This window comes from Oreochromis niloticus, linkage group LG12, assembly GCF_001858045.2.
Source record: "Oreochromis niloticus isolate F11D_XX linkage group LG12, O_niloticus_UMD_NMBU, whole genome shotgun sequence".
In the NCBI taxonomy this organism is placed as follows: domain Eukaryota; kingdom Metazoa; phylum Chordata; class Actinopteri; order Cichliformes; family Cichlidae; genus Oreochromis; species Oreochromis niloticus.
Genome location: NC_031977.2, coordinates 37,129,485 through 37,151,060, shown reverse-complemented (window position 1 = coordinate 37,151,060; position 21,576 = coordinate 37,129,485). Strand labels below are relative to the sequence as shown.

Here is a 21,576-nt window from a genome sequence, read left to right as displayed (position 1 = left end):
AATTAGAAATATCCTGTCTCAGAGTGACGCTGATTGTGACATCACAGTCACAGGAGGATGTGCTGTTATTGACATACAGCAGCAGGTTCTCATCAGCAGAGAGATTTAGCGGCTCCATATTCCAGTGTGAGCTCAGGTTGAGATGGACTCAAACATTATTTACAGTCAGATCACCACGGTTACCGTGACACGTGCATGCACCTGTGCATGACTTCTTCTGTGAATGCTCAGCGTGAGACCAATGAACAGTTGAGGATGGAGCCAAAGCTTTGCAGGAAGTTGTGTACCACTGATACTTCATGACTCCTGTCCATAACTGTCAGGTACAAACTGACTCTTCTGTTTCTACCTGTCTGTCTCAGGTGTGTCTCCCTGCCTCCCTGCTATGGAGCAGCTGGTGAAACACCTGTCCAGGTGTCAGCACCTGGGTTGGATGAACGTGATTGGTGAGTAGAAACAGAGTTTCACACAGCTGAGGTCACATGCACGTTACCTAGGTGCCCGTCTGTCTGTGAGGTCAGAAGGTGGAGCTTCATTTAAGCGACCGAGCGAATATTTAACCTCTGATCAGCCACCAGGTCATGTGATGTCTTTACCATCAGGTTCACCCTAAAGGGTCACCTGTGTGGAAGGTGCGAGGGTATCGTGGTCTGTGTCCCACAGTGTTAACGAGAGCTAACACGCTTCATTAGCGATCTGTCCAGTCTGAAGAAAGCAGGAAGTGCATAAACATATCATAATGCTGCTGTGATGATGTCACAGAGCTGAAGACCGCCTCCATCCATTGGCTGTCCTGTGGCCGGAGGACGGAACCTGACATCTGGAGTAAAATGTTCTGTATCCTATCAGAATCACGCTTACTAATGCTGGATGACCTGGAGGTATACACACACACACACACACAGACACACACACACACACACACAGACACACACACCCACAGACACACACCTACACACACACTCACACTAACACACACACACAGACACACAGACACACACAGACACACAGACACACACACACACACACACACACACACCCACAGACACACACACCTACACACACACTCACACTAACACACACACACACACAGACACACAGACACACACACCCACAGACACACACCTACACACACACTCACACTAACACACACACACAGACACACAGACACACACACACACACACACACACACACAGACACACACACCCACAGACACACACACCTACACACACACTCACACAGACACACACACACACAGACACACACACACACACAGACACACACACCCACAGACACACACACCTACACCCACACTCACACTAACACACACACACAGACACACACACCCACAGACACACACCTACACACACACTCACACTAACACACACACACAGACACACACAGACACACACTAACACACACAGACACACACACCCACAGACACACACACAGACACACACACACACAGACACACACACCCACAGACACACACACCTACACACACACTCACACTAACACACACACATAGACACACACACACACACACACACAGACAGACACACACACACCCACACACACCCACAGACACACACACAGACACAGACACACACACCCACAGACACACACACAGACACACCCACAGACACACACACAGACACACACACTGTGATTCGATGACAAACAGCTGCTTTCAGGTGAGAGCTTCAGAGTCCAGGTGTGTCAGGTGTGCAGCGCCATCAGAACGAAGCAAAGACGCCTAGCATTCATATTTATTGACTCATAATCATCATCCTCAGACTCAGCAGGAAGTGTTCAGGGTCACATGATCAGCGAGTTCACAGGGAGAGCTTATCTTCAGTCCTGCAGCGGTGACTCACCTGCACACCTCTACTGTTAGACAGGAGCGGGGGCAGGGCTGGGGGCGGGGCCAGGGCTTGGGACAAGCTGTAACTGACATCTTTTTATGATTCTTTATAATATTCACGTTTATCCAGTCAGAGGTCAGGCATCGTGGTTTCAGAAGAAAAACATCGACTCCTCCTCTCTCCCTTCTCTCCTCCTTCAGGTTCATCCTCTGCTCCTCACAGAGAGGGCGGAGACTTGCACTGTGTGGTTGCTTAGATACACGCTCCATGTGACCTCGGCACCTTCTCGCCCCGCCCACAAAGGTAAGGAAGACGAGACGGGTTCAAGCGGCTGCAGAAGACGGAGACAGACGGACAGACAGACAGGAGCACTGAGACACAGACAGACAGGTGGACCGACAGGTGGACAGATGATGGACGCAGACTTTGACTCTTGCGGTGGTAAGAAAAGAAAAAGAAGCGGCGGCGAGTGCTTGTATGTTTTTTGTGTGAGCGCAGCCGGATTAGAGTGTCTGCTTCATCACATCATGTCACATTATTAATCTCATAATCTGAGTTACCATTGCAACATAGCAGATGACTCCTTAGGTCACCAGGAGCTCAGAGGGTGGAGAGACTGTAGGTGGATATTACCGGCTGGAGGTCAAAGGTCACAGAGACAGGTGAAAGTATGATCCGTGTCAGGTCACTGAGATGCGTCAGGTTAAATAAAATTTATCAGCACGGTCATAGATGATGTCACCGATTAATATTAAAGTACAAATCATTTTAAATGTGTGTATCGGATACTAACGTGCTTCATTATGTGGTCATGTATTGGGTAATAGGAAGAGATCATATATATATATATATATATATATATATATATATATATATATATATATATATATGTAAACCAACTATTAATCCAATAATAAAAATTAGAAATTGAAAAGAAAAATAAATGCTGTCAACAGAAAAAATCTAAACATTTCCAGATTTCACATTTAAACAGCTGATTTCCAAAATCATTTTAAAATGGTGATTTGAAATCCTGATTCCTCTCCTCCTTTCCAGTTCCACTTCTCTTCCTAAATCTTTCCCAAAGCTTTTCCAGTTATGGGATTAGCTTCTGCATTCAGCCTTTCTGCGACACTTTAAGCTCTTGTAGAAAAAAAACAAACTAGTCGTGCAGTGAAACGTGCAGGGTGATGCGACTGTGTCTACAGAGAGCATCTGTTTGAAAGGCTCCAGGTTAGAGCCGTTGCTCCCACACCTTGGTGTTGGTTCCAGGGGCGGCTCTAGAGAATTCCTCTTAGGGTGGCATGAAAATCAAAACATATTTCCTATAAATACAGTCTGCAGGTTTTCTTGGCTTTAGCCCAGACATGAAGCCCAGTAAGTATAAAATCCAGAAAGCTGCGCAGCATGAAGCAGATCGGTTAGAAAAAACAGTTTAATTTAAGCTTCACAATCTGTTTATTACAAACATTCAAACTGGAGTCTTCTTAACAGCAACAGTGACATTCAGCAGTGCCCTCACTGACACACAAGACAGAACAATGACTACACTACGCACTAACTACATGCTAACCTTTAACTACACGCTAACTAATCACTAACTACACAACACTACGCACTAACTACACGCTAACTAACCACTAACTACACAACACTACACACTAACTACACGCTAACCTTTAACTACACACTAACTAATCCCTAACTACACAACACTACACACTAACTACACGCTAACTAACCACTAACTACACAACACTACAAACTAACTACACGCTAACCTTTAACTACACACTAACTAATCCCTAACTACACAATACGATACACTAAATACACGCTAACTAACCACTAACTACACAACACTACACACTAACTACACGCTAACTAATCACTAACTACACAACACTACACACTAACTACACGCTAACTAATCACTAACTACACAACACTACACACTAACTACACGCTAACTAACCTTTAACCATGTAACACTATACACTAAATATATGCTAACTAACCACTAACTACACTCATAATCAGAGATGGGCAGTAACGCGTTACTTGTAATGCGTTACTGTAATCCGATTACTTTTTTCAAGTAACAAATAAAGTAAGAGATTACTATTGCAAAAACGGTAATTAGATTACCGTTACTTTTCCGTAGGAACGCTGCGTTACTGCGTTGCTAAAACCGTGAGTGTTTTGCGAGAATGTCTCATGACAGTGACGTAAGCGAGTGCGGCGTTCGTGACAACAGCTGTGTGCAGATCAATAATGGATCATATATCGAGTGCGGGAGAGAGTATGAGCGTGCAGCGTTTAAAGCGTGGAAGTACTGACCTTACTTTGAGTTTGATTCCATAAAAAGTGACAAAAACATTAGTGTCCGTTGTGCGTGGGAAGAAAACTTCTTTTTACAGCGAAAAAAACCCTAAACTTCTGAGCAAGCAGCGAGTGCGCTACGACGTAATGTGAAATTCACAGAGAAACTCGCGGATTCTTCCACTGACCGCTGCGGCACACCTGCACCAGGGTAAACCTCCGCCTACCCCAGTCCTGCTTTATAGGTGAAAATAGAGCAACAGGACCGCTGAGTCTTTGATTTTACTTATTTTCTGCTGTGTTTTACTTGCATCTATTTGAAAGAGTGAGTGTAAACACAAAAAAATATTTTATTTTATGTGCTGGAATGTGCAGAAAATAGGTTTAAATGTTAAACAAATTTCTTCCAGTCAGAGAATGTTGCATATAATTAAGTTTTTGCTTGATGCATAAAGTTAAAATATTAAAACTAATAAAACAAGTTTTAAAAAGAGACTTTTCCATTTGATTACATTTTGTATGATAGATCACCTATTCAAGTTGTAAATCGTGTTTTTAAAAAGTAACTAAGTAATTAATTACTTTTGAAAATAAGTAATCAGTAAAGTAACGGGATTACTTTTTGGGGGAAGTAATCAGTAATTAGTTACTGATTACTTTTTTCAAGTAACTTGACCAACACTGCTCATAACACACATACATTCATAAGCTAGCATGAGCCTACAAGGATGGGGCTACATGCAGGGATGCTAGCGTGTTATATCAGGTCAGGCTAAGTCCACCTGTATCTAGTCACAGGATCAGGTCTCCATTTCACTGCTGTTTCCTTTCGTATGCATCATTTGTCCACGCTGTACATTTTCAGAGAATGATAGGCAAGGCTTAATGTCCAAGCAGCAGCACAAACACTTTAAAAACATCTCCTTGGAAAAGTCGATCAGAGCAAACAGCAACACATAGCTAGCCTATCTGTCTCTAACCTATCAGACAGCTGCTTATGTTGCACTGCATGCTTAATTGGATTGGTTTTTCTCCAAGGACTAAAATAGCCACAGAAAAGCTAGATGGAAAAGCTAATCCAATCGCTAATCCTATAGCAAATTTAATAGTAAATACGATAGCAAATCCAGGAAAAGGTAACTGTATAGAAAAGGAGCAGTGGGACCATCATTTATTGTGTAGTTTATTGCATCATTAATTATTAATTCATGAAACGCTTTACTTGCTGGTGCTTTACATTATTGAGTTGAGTTTATGAAAACAAGTAATCATTTTGCTAACTTCTCTATTAGTCAGTGAGGACGAGCTCACAGTGCCCCCTGCTGTGCAGTTTCTGTATGACAGGATTAATAGGCAGTGGAACGACTGTCTGTGGGTGTGGACACTTCTGACTTTGAGCTTAAACACGGACAAATTGAGAACAAAGATCGTGTTCTAGTTGAGGCTACGTTGTGATGTGTCAGTGGTCATTTCTGACTGTGAGGACTTTTTAAATAACAACATCCAATCAGGAATGAGAGAGTGTAATCACTGAAGCTCATTTTCACTCTTTCAGTACAATTTTGGATTAATGTTACAAACTAAAGGTTCTTTGAAGAGTGTGAGTTTACCAAAAGGTCACTTTATTGTTTTGGTGACAAATAAAATGCGTTGAATCCAGGTGGAGATCGTAGTCTGTGGATACCCAGAAAACGAGCTGAATCACCTCCAGTGTGTTTTTGTTGGTTTTAAGATTAGCCTGAAAATAAAAGTTCCCTCTGCGTTGGTCACATGGATGTCACATGTTAGACTTTCGGCCAAAGTTCAACACTAATTTTCTTCGTTATTGATACCAAACAAAATGAACAGAACATTCTCGGCTTTTCGGCGTTCCACTGAAATGATTTTGTGCTTCAATATTGAAAATATGCATCAGTAAATTCATTTACGTTAAATTCAATCTTTAATTATTTTATTCATTAAGACAATACTAAATTACTCTTTATTTAATAATTTAATTTAAAAAAACATTTATGAATCATTATTCGCATACAGGATCCAGAGAAAAGTACTAAACTCAGTTTTTGTTCTTCATGTTTACTGAGCTGTATCTTTGCTACACATGTGACCACATGCAGCTACTTATATACGAACACAGTGACAAAAACATTCCCACAAAGAGAATTACGACTATGTCACCTGACTTCTCCCCGAGATCAGCAGGAGGGCCCCCACCATCTATCCACCCCCCACCCCCCTTGTCCCACTCACGGTGAAAAACCACATTTATGGTGCTATCCTACATGTTTATAACTAAATGAAACAAAAGTGATATTAGTAAAACATGTGATCAACACATGAAGAAATTTCCATCACGATGGAATCACTGATTTATAAATACTATTTTTATTTTTACACAAAACTATGAACTAAAAATGTTGCTTATGTCTAAACAAATAAAAGAATTAAGGAATGAATTCATAAATTAATTTTCTCGTACAGATTTATTTACACAAGTAATTATTCTGAATTGGCTTTCATCAGAAAAACTGATCAGATTCAATAAAACCCAGACCATCAAACAGTTAATCAATAACTCTCATCAGTAACTTTGATCAACAGGACAAAGAATTCGTGCTCTGTGATTGGAGGATTTTACTCTCTGCTGAAAAAAACAAACTCACATTCAAATATATTAAAACAGATTTATGTAGAAGTTTTTAATTTGTTTCATGTTTATTTGGACTGAATTTAAAATAACTACACAGAACATGCAGCTGTCCACAAATAAAGAAATCAAACAAGAAAAATACTTTTTATTTATTGGTTTCTTTGTTTGAATCATTTCTGTTTTATAATTTAAATATAAACACATAAAGGTTCAGTCGAGTTGGGACACAAATGGATACAAACAGGAAAATAAAATTAAATATTTAACTAAACAAAACTGAATCAAAGCACATTATGAAATTTAAAAATCAGTTCAATTCAATTTTATTTACACAGCGCTAAATTACAATAACAGTCGCCTCAAGGTGCTTTATATTGTACAGTAGATCGCACAATAATAAATACAGAGAAAAACCCAACAATCATATGACCCCCTATGAGCAAGCACTTTGGCAACAGTGAGAAGGAAAAACTCCCTTTTAACAGGAAGAAACCTCCGGCAGAACCAGGCTCAGGGAGGGGCGGGGCCATCTGCTGCGACCGGTTGGGGTGAGAGAAGGAAAACAGGATAAAAACATGCTGTGGAAGAGAGACAGAGATTAATAACAGACGTGATTCAGTGCAGAGAGGTCTATTAACACATAGCGAGTGAAAAAGAAACACCCAGTGCATCATGGGAATCCCCAGCAGCCTACGTCTATTGCACGTTTACGTCTATTTCTTTTTAATTTAGTTATATCTTACTTTACAAGGAAGGACATTAAGATAATTGTATGTTGCTGGAGACTTCTATTACTGTGCCTTTCCTCTCTTCTTTGATTGATGGCTGCTTCGTTCCTCATCACCTATAATTGTACATTTTTGATGGGTCTGCTTAAGTTCTGCGATGTATTTTGGTACATTGTACAATAAAAAAAACAAACAAAAAAAACCCAAAAAAAAACCAAACAAACAAAAAAAAAACGTCTATTGCAGCATAACTAAGGGAGGATTCAGGGTCACCTGGTCCAGCCCTAACTATATGCTTTAGCAAAAAGGAAAGTTTGAAGCCTAATCTTGAAAGTAGAGATAGTGTCTGTCTCCCGAATCCAAACTGGAAGCTGGTTCCACAGAAGAGGGGCCTGAAAACTGAAGGCTCTGCCTCCCATTCTACTTTTAAATACTCTAGGAACAACAAGTAGGCCTGCAGTGTGAGAGCGAAGTGCTCTAATAGGGTGATATGGTACTACAAGGTCATTAAGATAAGATGGGGCCTGATTATTTAAGACCTTGTATGTGAGGAGCAGGATTTTGAATTCAATTCTGGATTTAACAGGAAGCCAATGAAGGGAAGCCAAAACAGGAGAAATCTGCTTTCTCTTTCTAGTCCCTGTCAGGACTCTTGCTGCAGCATTTTGGATCAGCTGAAGGCTTTTCAGCGAGTTTTTAGGACATCCTGATAATAGTGAATTACAGTAGTCCAGCCTGGAAGTAATAAATGCATGAACTAGTTTTTCAGCATCACTCTGAGACAGGATATTTCTAATTTTAGAGATGTTGCACAACAACAAAATAGTTATTTTAATTGTAAAAACAATATAAATTAACTAAAGCTCAACTAAAATGACATGAAAGGTTTGATCAAACTTAATTTAATCAAACAATTTTATTTAAAAAAAGCAACAATTCTCCTTCACTGCTGGTGGTTACCATGGCAACAGCAGAACGTGGCAGCTGATCGATGATAAAAACTACAAATGCTCCCATGATGCATTTTGTCTGTTTCAGCGATGGGGGTGCGCAGACAGAGCATGCCCAGTGCCTCCGCTACCGACACACCCACTGCCAGAGTGACGGTGAGCTCTCTCTCCCTCACACACACACAGACACACACTCTCGCCTGCTCAGATCAGCCTGTTGTTTCCATGGCAACAGGAGTTGAGCTGCTGTCAGCTGTAGATTAGCTGATTGACCCCACCTGCTGGTGGAATTTATCTCCACACCAAACTCCATTCGAATATCTGTGAATTTAACATCGCTCATTGATCACAGCAGCTAATACGGCTTCACTCGATTTCTTCTTCAGGGTTTTCTGTCTCGCAGGTTGAAGCAGTCTCTGCGTCGGACTCGATCTCAGCCCAAACTGTCTCGTCACAGCAGCTTAAAGACCGGGCAGATCAATGCAGCTGACACTAGGTAACAGTCAGTTACCCAGAATTCCACTGGGGTCAATTACTTTGTTGTACAAGTACAGCCTGTCAGTTTAATGTCATGAGACTGATCCTCTGTGTTGTGAGTAAACCTGCTATAATTTACAGCGTGCTATAAAAGTGAAGACAACAGATCTCTTTCTGTCAGGATCCTGGTCTCCTGACCCAGTGTTGAGTTTCTTGTGTCTCAGTGTTTTTGTATTATGATGTATGTTCTAAGTTCTTTGTTGCCCCAGTTTATTCTATAGATTCTAGTGTCTTAGTTTGGGTTTCTTGTATTCTGTTTAGTTTTCTGAGTATTTAGTAGCTGCCCTCTGTGCCTCCTTTATGTTGCTCTCTGTGTTTCTTTGTTGCTTTGTCTCCCCTGTCAGCTGTATCCCCGAGTCAAGTCCCCTTCTCTGTGTTACATTTCCTGTTTTACTTTGAAGTTCTGTGTACTACGTGAATGTATTGTGTTTCGCTTCCCTTGGCTCTCGTTATGTCTGATTTCTCCCCCCTGTGCTCCCCTTCTGTGTCTCATTCCCCTCATTATTTCCCAGTGTATTTAAGCCCTGTGTTTCTCTGTGTCAGTGTCGTGATCTCCCTCATGCTGTGTGTTTCCTCCCTGCATCTTCATGTGTATGTTTTGTTAGATTCTTCCCAGTTTAGATTTTGTTGAGTTTTCTGTCCAGCAATAAAAGCTGCCATTTTGAGTTTAAGTTTCGCCTCAGTTGAGTCTGCATTTTGGGTCCTTTTCCTGCCTGCACACAGCCGTTCCATGACACTGTCAGTTTATGACCACCTGAGTATTCAGCATGGTGCGGCTGTGTGAGGCTCAGTTTGTTTACAGCAAGCTTCATTATGGCGGCGCTCAGGTCTCTGAGGTCGTCAAGATTTAATCTGAGCTGTTTTATTGCAGTAATAAACTACAGTTTGTTCCCAAGTGAAATCCTGTATGCTTTGAAATTTCCTCTTGGGGAGTGCCAGTAAGGACACAGAGTACCAAATCCCCAAAACTCGATGTGCAGCATGATGAGGCTTGTATCCTGGACGAGCCCCCAAATCTGTAACTGTCCCTAATTTCACGGCTCAAAGGAACCTACCTAAAATTCATGATGCTGCTGCAGTTCATGAAAGTTTTAACAATCCAACCTTATGGTAAATGGCCTGTATTTGTATAGCGCTTTACTAGTCCCTAAGGACCCCAAAGCACTTTACACACCCAGTCATCCACCCATTCACACACACATTCACACACTGGTGATGACAAGCTACATTGTAGCCACAGCCACCCTGGGGCGCACTGACAGAGGTGAAAGGCGATTACTAACTAACTCAGCAATCAGACACAGTCCTCTATTCTAGGTTTTATATATGAGGATTGCATTTAATACTTGGATGAAAATCCTCTGCTGCCAGTGACTGTATCAGGTACCCATGGACCACATGCTGGTTCCTCCTTGAGATGCTCTGCAGGTCGCTGTAGTTTGTATTTAAACCCTGAAAATCTGGTCAACTGACCTGAGATCAGCTAACTGACTTTAAGAATATCTAATTTGTTGGGTTGTTTTGCAGTTTGCTTTGGCTCTGTACCCACAGAGCACAGCGCTGTCATCAGTAACCACCAAAGAGCGGCTTCCCTGCAGTCGGACATGCCCACGCCATGATGCTGCCGCCACCATGTTAGACAAATGGATGCTTTAGACCATCATCTTTTCTCTCCATCATACAACTTTCTCTCAGCTTCATCTGCACAAACACATTTTAGATGTCACTGGCCTGTAGGTGTAAATAGACTGCAGAGTCCTGGCCTGACGAGGTTGCTCTCCTGTGTTGTGCCATCCATTTAATCAGAGGTCGTTTGGTTTCCCTGATGTATAAATCATGCCAATCCTCCTGGCACTTAACAGCGTACACTATGTTACTCTGTTTGTGTCGGGGGACCCGATCCTTGGGGTGGACCAGTTTTTGGCGCAGCGTGTTTTGAGGTTTAAAAGCCACAGAGACACGGAGTTTAGAGAAAATGCGTCTCAATTGTTCCGATACTCCTGACACATATGGGATCACTACAGGTTTTCGCTTGGGCAGCGGTTGTCCTTCTCTCCTGGATCGGCTGGAGCTTTCTTTAGGCGCCTTCCAAGCTTTGACAAAAGTCCAGCTGGGATAACCACATTTACTCAGGGCCTTCTTGATGTGCTGTTCTTCTGCTTCCCTGGCTGCTGTGTCAGTGGGGATGGTGTTCGCTCTGTGTTGTAGCGTCCTGATGACACCCAGTTTGTGCTCCAGTGGATGATGAGAGTCAAACCTTAAAAACTGATCCGTATGTGTAGGTTTACGGTACACGTCAGCTTTTAGATATCCCTCATTAAGAAGGCTAACCTGTCACTTTTCATATCTTCCCTGCTGAATTTGATGTGTCGGTCCACTGAGTTAATGTGATCTGTGAATTGTGGTATGTCCTGAGATTTGATTTTCACCCAGGTGTCATCCACATATCTGAACCAATGACTTGGTGGTGTTCCAGGGTAGGATAGCAAAGCCCTCTTTTCCACTTCTTCCATGTACAAACTGGCCATGATGGGTGAAACTGGGGAGCCCATGGCACACCCATGTTTCTGCCTGTAGTACTGACCCTTGTGCAGAATAGGTGGAATTAAGACACAGTTCCAAAAGCAAACACACTTGGTCGATGCTGAGAGTGGTCCTGTTGCTGAGGTTGGGCTCATCCTGTAATCTCTTGTGAACTACCTCCAACGCTTCCGTAACTGGGATGCAAGTGAAGAGAGATGTAACTTCGTACGAGACCATGGTTTCATCTACCTCCATAATGACATCTCTCACCTTCTCAACAACATCCAAAGTGTTCTGGATGTGGTGTTCAGAGCTGCTTACCAGCGGGTTGAGGATCGAAGCCAGAAACTTAGAGATGTTATAGGTGACCGAGTTGATCATACAGACAATCACTCTCAAAGGTGCACCCTGTTTATGTATCTTTGGTAAACCATACAGACTTGGTATAGATTCCCCTGGTACAGCCTGTAGTATGAGCTCCGGTCAATAGCCTTGTCTTGTTCTAACTACTTCAGACAGTCTATCACCCTCTTCCTGTAACCACTTCCTGGGTCTCGTTTTAGGGACTCATAAGTGTTTTTGTCACAGAGCAGTGACAGCATGCTAGCTTCAGTCATTGTGCAGATATACTGTTTATAAGGTTTAGTCAGCTGAGACCGAAGGAGTCACCTGATGATGATGAAACATTTCTCCCACTGAAAATGTCCAGATGAACAGAGTCAACCTTTGGGATGTACCTCCCTGGATGACCGAGTGTGCATCAAGCCTTTGTTAGATGTGTTAAAGCGTGTTCTTCCTGAGCGCACCCAGAGGTTTGCACCGTGTTGTAAACTCTCCGTCTCTTGGTTTACAGCTTCCCAGTGATGCTCCTGCCGTGTTCCTGATCTGGCTCCATTTGGGGAAGATGTTTCCAACCATGTTAATAAATCTGTCATCATCCACTCTTCTGAGCTGCTCACTGCTCTCATTGTTGTTTCTGCTCTCTGATTATTTTATTCTTGTATTATCAGCCTAGTGATGCCCTCCTTCACTGACATCTTTCATGTCGTGCTTACAGTTAAGGGTTATATCAACTCCAGATCTGTTATCAGCTTCATTGGTCCTGGAATGATGAGGGAACAGGCCTCACCTGTCAGGCAGGTGACAGTGCCTTTGGGGATTGTGTGTAAACATGTTCCTGAAGTATTAAAACCAAACTTTTATGAATGCCTGAGTTAAAGCTGGGTGTGAGCGTATGCAGCAGCGTCTGAGCGGCTGCGTGTGGAGGTTGGAGTTGATATAAAACCGGGGAGAGATGGGGCGTTTGATTCCTGCCTCGATGACACCAAATGGAAAATTCCACTTTCTGCTGCAGACAGGAAGTGTGTGCATACAGGACCAGAGAAAAAGAAGCTCAGAGTGGCTGGAATAACACGCGTGTAACCGCAGCCTGTTTACCACATCAACACGTATCGTACATGTGCGCTGCTGGGGGGGGCACCCCTGACAGGCCAGCAGAGGAGACAAGTAGGATAAAGAGGAGCAGAGAGGGAGGAAGTAGGGCAGCCTCACTGCAGGGGAGGGGCAAGAGCTGACAGACGTGGGGGGTGAGTCACATAGAGACAGACAGAGAGAGAGAGAGTGAGGAAGGGGAGGGAGGGCTGAAGCTGTGAAGCATCAGAAACAGCAAACACACACAGACAGACAGACAGGTTCATCCACACAGCATCAGCAGCTTCTCCATCTTCCTCCTCTTCCTTCTGCTCGCTGCTGAAGGAGGACATGAATCTATAGCTGTCTCCTCCTCCACCTCAGCAGGATGCTCGGTGAGTGTCTTTGATCCTCTTTGTCCTCTGATCAGAAAAATGTGCTGCAGTGGATTTCTGCTGTGTGTGTGTGTGTGTGTGTTGGGGAGGTGCGTGCATGCTGCCGTCTTCCACCTGATTTGCATTTCCATGCATGATGCGTTTCTGTGTGTATGTGTGTGTGTGTGTTAGCATGGCTGCAATCTGCACATAGCTAGCGTGCTATGCTGCGTTCCTGTGTGTAGCTTAGCTACACATAGGAACGCAGCATAGCAAGGTTACACACAGACACACACAGACATGCAGCTTGTTAAGACAAGATGACGAGCTAACAGAGCAACACACGCGTCCTGCTGTGTGTGTATAAAAAGCTAAAGAGGGTCATCATCATCATGTTTATCATCAGTTCAATTCAATTTTATTTACACAGCACCAAATAACAACAGTCGCCTCAAGGCGCTTTATATTGTACAGTAGATCATACAATAATAGATACAGAGAAAAATCCAACAATCATATGACCCCCTATGAGCAAGCACTTTGGCGACAGTGAGAAGGAAAAACTCCCTTTTAACAGGAAGAAACCTACGGCAGAACCAGGCTCAGGGAGGGGCGGGGCCATCTGCTGCGACCGGTTGGGGTGAGAGAAGGAAGACAGGATAAAGACATGCTGCGGAAGAGAGACAGAGATTAATAACAGACGTGATTCAGTGCAGAGAGGTCTATTAACACAAGTGAGTGAAAAAGAAACACCCAGTGCATCATGGGAATCCCCCAGCAGCCTACACCTATTGCAGCATAACTAAGGGAGGATTCAGGGTCACCTGGTCCAGCCCTAACTATATGCTTTAGCAAAAAGGAAAGTTTGAAGCCTAATCTTGAAAGTAGAGATAGTGTCTGTCTCCTGAATCCAAACTGGAAGCTGGTTCCACAGAAGAGGGGCCTGAAAACTGAAGGCTCTGCCTCCCATTCTACTTTTAAATACTCTAGGAACAACAAGTAGGCCTGCAGTGTGAGAGCGAAGTGCTCTAATAGGGTGATATGGTACTACAAGGTCATTAAGATAAGATGGAGCCTGATTATTTAAGACCTTGTATGTGAGGAGCAGGATTTTGAATTCAATTCTGGATTTAACAGGAAGCCAATCATCATCATCATCATCACTGCTTGGTGTTGACCTGTCCACCTCAGACACCGACATGCCGTGGTGCCTTAAACCTGCAGTCCAGCAGGGGAAGACTCTGTTGTGATTCGTTAGAAGTCTGTGAGGAAATGAGCCCAGCTGTTCTTCAGGTCTCATTGGATAAAAAGTGATGGTTGTCATGGAAGCAAAGGTCCAGTCACAGTCTGAGAGGAGCGGGAAGCAGGGGGAGGGTTCAGGGGAGTTGGCGTGCAGTGGATCGGAGGCTGTGATGGAAATGTCGTCACACAGTTTGAGCTCAACGTACCAAATCACAGCATTGCCACGTGATGTCATTCACTAGTTAGTGACGCCTCCATGTTCATGTTTTGACCGTCATCATGCCATTTGTTTCCAGAGGTGCTAATGCTTATGCTAGCAGAATCGTTTAGCAAGAGTGACATCAAATCAAATTGCAGCAGCCTTCATGAATGGTCTGTTAGTACAGTAACCTCACAGCAGCCATATTATTGTCAAAGAGGCCACGCCCCTAACATTGCAGACTAGAACATTTCAGTTATAACGACATGCTTTCCTGTGCATGTGTTATGAAGGAGGAAGTTTGAGTATCAGGGTGTAAACATGTTTATTTCAACATGGCAGTCTGTAGGGACTGAGTCACTGTTGCCTCTGCTGCATGGCAGAGGAACTGCAGGTGTGTGGATGGGTGCATTTGGCTCTCAGTGTCCAAAAACACCAAAACTACTGGATGGGGTGTTTGAGGTGAGAGGAGGTCTGTCCATCGGACGGTCGGCTGCTGGTCGTCATTCATACTTCCTGTTGTCGTGTTTACGTCTGTTAGTGATCAGACTCTGACTGTGTCCGTTCACACTGACTCTGTAAGCTCTGCAGCCTCTCCCTGAACTGTAACACATTTGCACATGATAAATAAATAAATGTTGTGGAGAAGCCGAGATCAGCTTTGGTTTCTGCGTTGGGGTTAATCGGGTCAGCGCGTGGTGGCCGATTCCCCCTGCTCGCTCCGTCAGAGCTGCTGTGGTTGTGTTCGGTCTGGAGGACGGGGAGCTGGGTTTCTGCTTGTTAACGGCTCCATGGAGGAGTGAGTTATGTAACGAATGGAGGCCTGTGTGGTGGAGACGTGCAGAGGTCTGCTCGCTAGGTGATGAATGTGGTCATCGAGGCACCGCAGCGGGATCTTTCCCAGAGATGCCCTTTGTTTTAATTCTCGGGCTTTACGAGGGCAGCTGTGCATGATTCAACGCTCAGAATAATCCTCATTTATACACAGCCTCCATCCTCTGCCTGAAAAGCCCCCTTCCCTAAAATGCCATTTTCTTCTGAGGGGCTGCACCTCAGACCCATTTCAGAGCGTCAGACATGAAGTCCAGGTGTGCCCAATGAGGAACATCATCTAACATCACTGTGCTGCCTCACGATGCAACAGGAAGCGCAAAGGATAACATCTGTACGTGTAATCACATGTGCTGCAGCAAAGTTTGGAAGCAGATGAAATGACTCTGGCTGAATATGAATCCTGAGCTTTTATTCCATCACTGGCTTGTAAATTTGTTTCTAATACCGCGTCACACTGTAATACTTCAGAACCACCTTCTTTTATTAAATGTAACTTTACTTTATGACACCTCAAATGTCTTGAAAAGAATCAAACTGATTGGCTTGTGCTGAACCAATCAGAGGTCCTGATTAGATTCTCCTTGACATCCTGAGCTTCAGCCCGACAATTGTTACAGGTATGCTCCACCTTGCTCTACAGCTCCAGGTGAACCTGATCACACTCGTTGCATCACTCGGTCTCTGTTGTCAGATCCAAGTCAAAACTCATGTTCATTTTTCACAGTGTAGATCACCTTCTGTGTGTCCCTGGAGACGTCCAGGAGACGTCCTAGACTTCTCTCACAGTCCAGGTTTGGGATCCATGCCTCTGGAAACTTGATGAGTGCGTCTTCCTGTCCTGGTAGTAATCACTGTGTGTATGTTTGTTTCAGGTGTGTGATGCGTCGGCTGCATTGCGGTAGCCAGGAGTCATTGCTAAGCACTGGCTGCGTATCGTCTCTCGAGCTCAGGATGGACCAATCAGTGATTATTAAGCCGGTTCACTCATCCCTGCTGGGACAGGACTACTGCTTCGAGGTGACGCAAACTACACACAAACTGCAGCACTCCCAAAACCGAGGTGTACCAACACAATCGTTCACATACTGCTCTGTGCCTGACCTGCGTTACCTCACAATTCCAGCAGAGGGCAGGGCAGAGTCCCAGCTGTAAAACACAAATATGACGAAGCTTCTTGATCGAGGTTTCTGATCAGCATCGGATCCGTCGTTGTGTTTCAAACGGATCCGTCGTTGTGTTTTCATTTATTTTTTACAGGTTTTCATCTCAACTTTCAAAATGTCTTTTATTTTGAAAGAATATTTTACAGAATAACCGCAGCCTCGTTTAACTCCTTCAAATCTACCAGAGGAAGTGACATTAATACAGAACATCTGTTCAACCAATCACTTTCAGCCGATTTCCACGTCTCCTTCATCGGGCTGTGAATCCAGTTTAAAGTCTCACAGCTCTGATGTGCAGCCATCGCCTTACTGAGCGTGCTCAGTAACAAAATCATTCACTTTAGTTCAAATCTTGAAATCAAAGTTTCTCCTGCTTTCACCTCTCAGATTATTTTACATTCTTTAGCGATTTTATCACCAACTGGTAATGTCTCTGATTGGAATGTGCTCATTTTGTATAAAACCACTAGCTTTAATCTGGCTTAACAGAGAACCGATAACCACGGCAACATTATCTCTGATGAACATCTGACTTTGTTGAGCTGCGTGCAGCCCTGAGGCTCTTCTGCATTTCATCCACACGAAGAACAAACAGAGTTTCAGGAACTACAGATGTTACCTGATCGGACACGTTGAGGTCAGAGTCATCATCCGTGATGGCTCTGACTGTAACCCTCGCCATCAGGACTTTCTCATGGTTGGAAACATTTTTCTGTCATGTTTTGTTAATCAGGTCACAAAAACGATCCAAAGCTTCTCTCTCAGAGGGACAGCGTTTGCTTGGAAGCCACGAGGGTTTCGCTTAGCTGACATCGGTGCCCTCTTGTGTCTCCGTGGTTGCCTGTCTCCTAGGTAACAACCTCGACGGGAACAAAGTGTTTCTCGTGTCGCTCGGCAGCAGAAAGAGATAAATGGATGGAGAACCTGCGACGCGCTGTTCACCCCAACAAGGACAACAGCCGGCGGCTGGAGAACGTGCTGACGGTGTGGGTGGTGGAGGCCAAAGACCTGCCCGCCAAGAAACGGTAGGAGGCGCTGCACCAGCACCACCTGCCCCAAGTATCGCAGTTACATCTGTGAGCTGCAGGGTAACAGTAGAACACAAACAGTAATCCTACTATGTTTAGTGTAGGTAGTAATCAGATTACTTCTACTACATGTAGTAATCAGAGTATTTGTGCTACCAGCAGTAATTAGAGTATCGCAGACATTCCTGCAGTTTAACTAATTGGTGTGTGGACACATAAAGCTGGGTGTCATCTGCATAGCAGTGTAAATGTAGGCTACGCCTTCTAAAGGTGGCCGTGGCTCGCACTGTGCTGCCGCTAGCTAGAGCGAAGGACCCAACATCTGTGTCGCGCTGGGCGCTGCAGTCAATTTTTACAGCTGCTGTACATGTACGAGATGCGCCCGCTTCCTGTCATTTCCAAACACGTATCTCTGACTTTGTTTAATTAAAACATGCACGGCTCATTCGTAAAGAAGAAAGCTGTGTAACTAGTGAAGAGTGTGACGTTTCCACAGCACAGCTCTCCTCCCGAGGTCCACAGAGCCGTGAAACGAATGACTTACTCAAAGCAGTTGAACTATGACCACGGCGTGCGCGAGCCCTCGCTGGCGTGCACTTTGCTTGACGCAGCAGGAAACTGCTGCAATCGAAATGAATGTGTTTCTATTAGATGAGTCTGATTCAAACCACTTGCAGTAATCATAGTACTTGTGCTGCAGATAATAATGGTAGTACTTTTACTGCAAACAGCTATTGCAGTACTTACATTGTAGATTGTAGCAGTGTGCTGCAGATAGTAGTTGTAGCACTGTAGGTATTTATTTATTTATTCTGTGTACTACTGAACCTGTTTATTTGTATTGAAACACAGTACTGCTGTACTCATTCTTGGTTTAGTTTATGTGTAGTTTTACAGTTTGCACATTCGATCCATGAGGACGATATTTCACACGACCCGACCACTAATCACAGTACTTGTGCTGCAGGTACTTCTGCGAGCTGTGTCTGGACGACAGCCTCTACGCTCGGACGTCCTGTAAGCTGAAAACTGACAACATCTTCTGGGGCGAGCGCTTCGATTTCAGCAGCCTCCCACCTGTTGCCTCCATCACGCTGCACCTGTACAAGGACACCGACCGGAAGAGGAAGAAGGACAAAAGCAGCTACGTCGGGTTAGTCAACATCCCGGTCGCCACGGTGACTGGCAGACAGCTGGTGGAGAAGTGGTACACACTGAGCACGCCCAGTACAATCCGAGGTACGTGGATCCACTCAGGCTCGTGCGTTGAGGTCAGGTGTCTCATTTGTGTCACCCTCTTAATCTGTCCCACCCGATTTCAGGTAAGTCGTCTGTGCCAACAGTGAGGGTCAAAGCACGTTACCAGAGTATCGTCATCCTGCCGATGGAGCAGTACAAAGAGTTTGCGGAGTACATCAGTTCCAACTACCTGCTGCTCTGCTCCACCTTGGAGGCCTCAATCAGCCTGAGAGCAAAGGAGGAGCTCGCTGCTGCACTCGTGCACATCCTTCACAGCACGGGCAAGGCTAAGGTAACCCCGCCCACCACACCTGAACTCTACACCTGACCCTACCACCACCACCTGTTCTTCTTTCAGCCCAGTGACCTTTCACCCCTCACTGCAGGACTTCCTGGCCGACCTAATGATGTCAGAGGTGGACCGTTGCCGTGACAACGACCAGCTGATCTTTAGAGAGAACACATTGGCGACCAAAAGCATTGAGGAATACCTGAAGCTGATTGGACAGAAATACCTACAGGATGCACTTGGTACACACACACACACACACAAAAGCACACCTGTGTGTTTATTGTGATATTTATTGATCAGCTGCGTGTGTGTGTGTGTGTGCGTGTGTGTGTGTCCAGGCGAGTTCATCAAAGCTCTGTACGAGTCTGATGAGAACTGTGAGGTGGACCCGTCTCGCTGTGCGACCTCTGACCTCGGGGAGCATCAGGCCAACCTGAGGATGTGCTGCGAGCTGGCATTTTGCAAAATTCTTGACTCATACAGGTACGCACACGTGATCACTCACACCGCTGACACTCCGGGCCGGCACACGCTGACTCTCGACGATTGTCACTCAGGGTCTTCCCCCGGGAGCTGAAGGAGGTGTTTGCGTCATGGCGGCAGGAATGCGGCAACCGAGGACGGCCAGACATCAGCGAGCGCCTCATCAGCGCCTCGCTGTTCTTGCGCTTCCTGTGTCCGGCCGTGATGTCGCCATCACTATTCGACCTGATGCAGGAATACCCTGATGAACGCACAGCGAGAACCCTGACGCTGATCGCCAAAGTGATTCAGAACCTCGCCAACTTCAGCAAGTACGCCACGGCTTTTATTGTGAAACAATACAGGGCTTTTATTTGGAAAGGACAGCAGCCTTCTTTCTAAGGGGGTGTAGGCCTTTTATTCTGAAGGAATACAGGGTTTTTATTTCGAAAGGAGTCCAAGGCTTTTATTTTAAAGGAGCAAAGAATTTTAAAAAGAATTTATTTTGAAAGCAGTTTAGGGCTTTTTTTTTAAAGGACCGTGGAGCTTTTATTCTGAAGGAGTGATGAGTGTTTATTGTGAAGGAGTGGAAGGCTTTTATGCTGAAAGGAGTTCAGGACCATTATTCTGGAAGCAGCACAGGGCTTTTATTGTGACGTACCAAGTTTGTTCTGAAGTAGTGCAGAGCTTTTACTTTGAAGCCTCTGTACCTGCACTGCTGCACGGCTACCTGCCAACTGCATGTGTGCGTGCATGCTGACCTGCTGATGCTGGCGGTCTTACCTGTCGCGCAGGTTCGGCACTAAGGAGGAGTACATGCTGTTCATGAATGACTTTGTGGAGCGGCAGTGGAGCAGCATGCAGCGCTTCCTGCAGGAGATCTCGAACCCCGATGGACTGAACCACACCGCCGGCTTCGACGGGTACATCGACCTCGGCCGTGAGCTGTCTAGCCTGCACACCCTGCTGACTGAGCTCGACCAGGTAACGCACCTGTCCCAGCAGATGACTCACCTGCCTGCCCAGGTAACTCCCTGACTGCTCTCTCTCTCTGTTTTCTCCAGTCGTGTCTGTCGAAGCTCGGACCTCTTCCTCGAATCCTCAGAGATGTGTCGGCGGCGCTTGCCAATCCAGGGGGTGTGGCCAGTGTAGGGGGCGTGTCTGTTTCTTCCCCAGAGCCTCAACGTGTAGTGTCTCCGCCCCCTCTCTCCCCAGCCCCCCTGTCTCCGCCCCTTTCTCCACCTCTGGCGACCTGTAATCCCTCTGTTGGCCTGCAGGGCGGCATGGGACTTGATGGAGGGTTAGCATCCTGTGTTTCCTGTTAGCATTAGCATCCCCAGTGGTGAACAGAGAGGGCTCTCACATGTTGTTCTGTAGTTCTTTACATTTGCTGATAAGTTTCAGGGTCTTCGTGTGGTGGGTTTGCCATGGCACCTCCGTTTCTTAAAAGCATTACCTTTCAGATGTTTAGTTGGGCTTTACGTCCGTTAGTTGGTGGATTTCTTAAACTAATCTTTAAGAATGTGAAATCAACACTTAATCAACATTTTTCATGCTCGGACGCCGGTTTGGCTCAGAGGGTAAGCAGGTGACCATATGCCTCATGAGAGCAGTAGGCCCGGGTTTGAGTCCAACCCACAGCCCCTTGCTGTATGTCTTCCCCTCTCTCTCCTGATTTCCTGTCTGTCTCTGTCCAATAAAGGCCAAAACATAATCTTTAAAACAACAACAATGCTCTGGTGGTGAACATGAAGGTG

General features: G+C 44.9%; 1 protein-coding gene across 1 annotated transcript in view; it reads left to right on the top strand.

Annotated features, from left to right (window-relative positions):
- Positions 1-370: 370 nt before the first annotated feature.
- The window catches only part of LOC100711238 (disabled homolog 2-interacting protein), a 27,882-nt gene continuing 6,676 nt past the window's right edge, over positions 371-21,576 (top strand). Inside the window, 14 exon segments of the mRNA XM_025911912.1 lie at positions 371-446; positions 763-881; positions 2,067-2,307; positions 8,605-8,672; positions 8,903-9,012; positions 16,508-16,652; positions 17,651-17,823; positions 18,794-19,065; positions 19,149-19,357; positions 19,452-19,596; positions 19,696-19,840; positions 19,915-20,151; positions 20,614-20,803; positions 20,884-21,119. Coding sequence (XP_025767697.1) covers positions 386-446; positions 763-881; positions 2,067-2,307; positions 8,605-8,672; positions 8,903-9,012; positions 16,508-16,652; positions 17,651-17,823; positions 18,794-19,065; positions 19,149-19,357; positions 19,452-19,596; positions 19,696-19,840; positions 19,915-20,151; positions 20,614-20,803; positions 20,884-21,119 — 2,351 coding nt within the window. The 5' untranslated portion in view covers positions 371-385.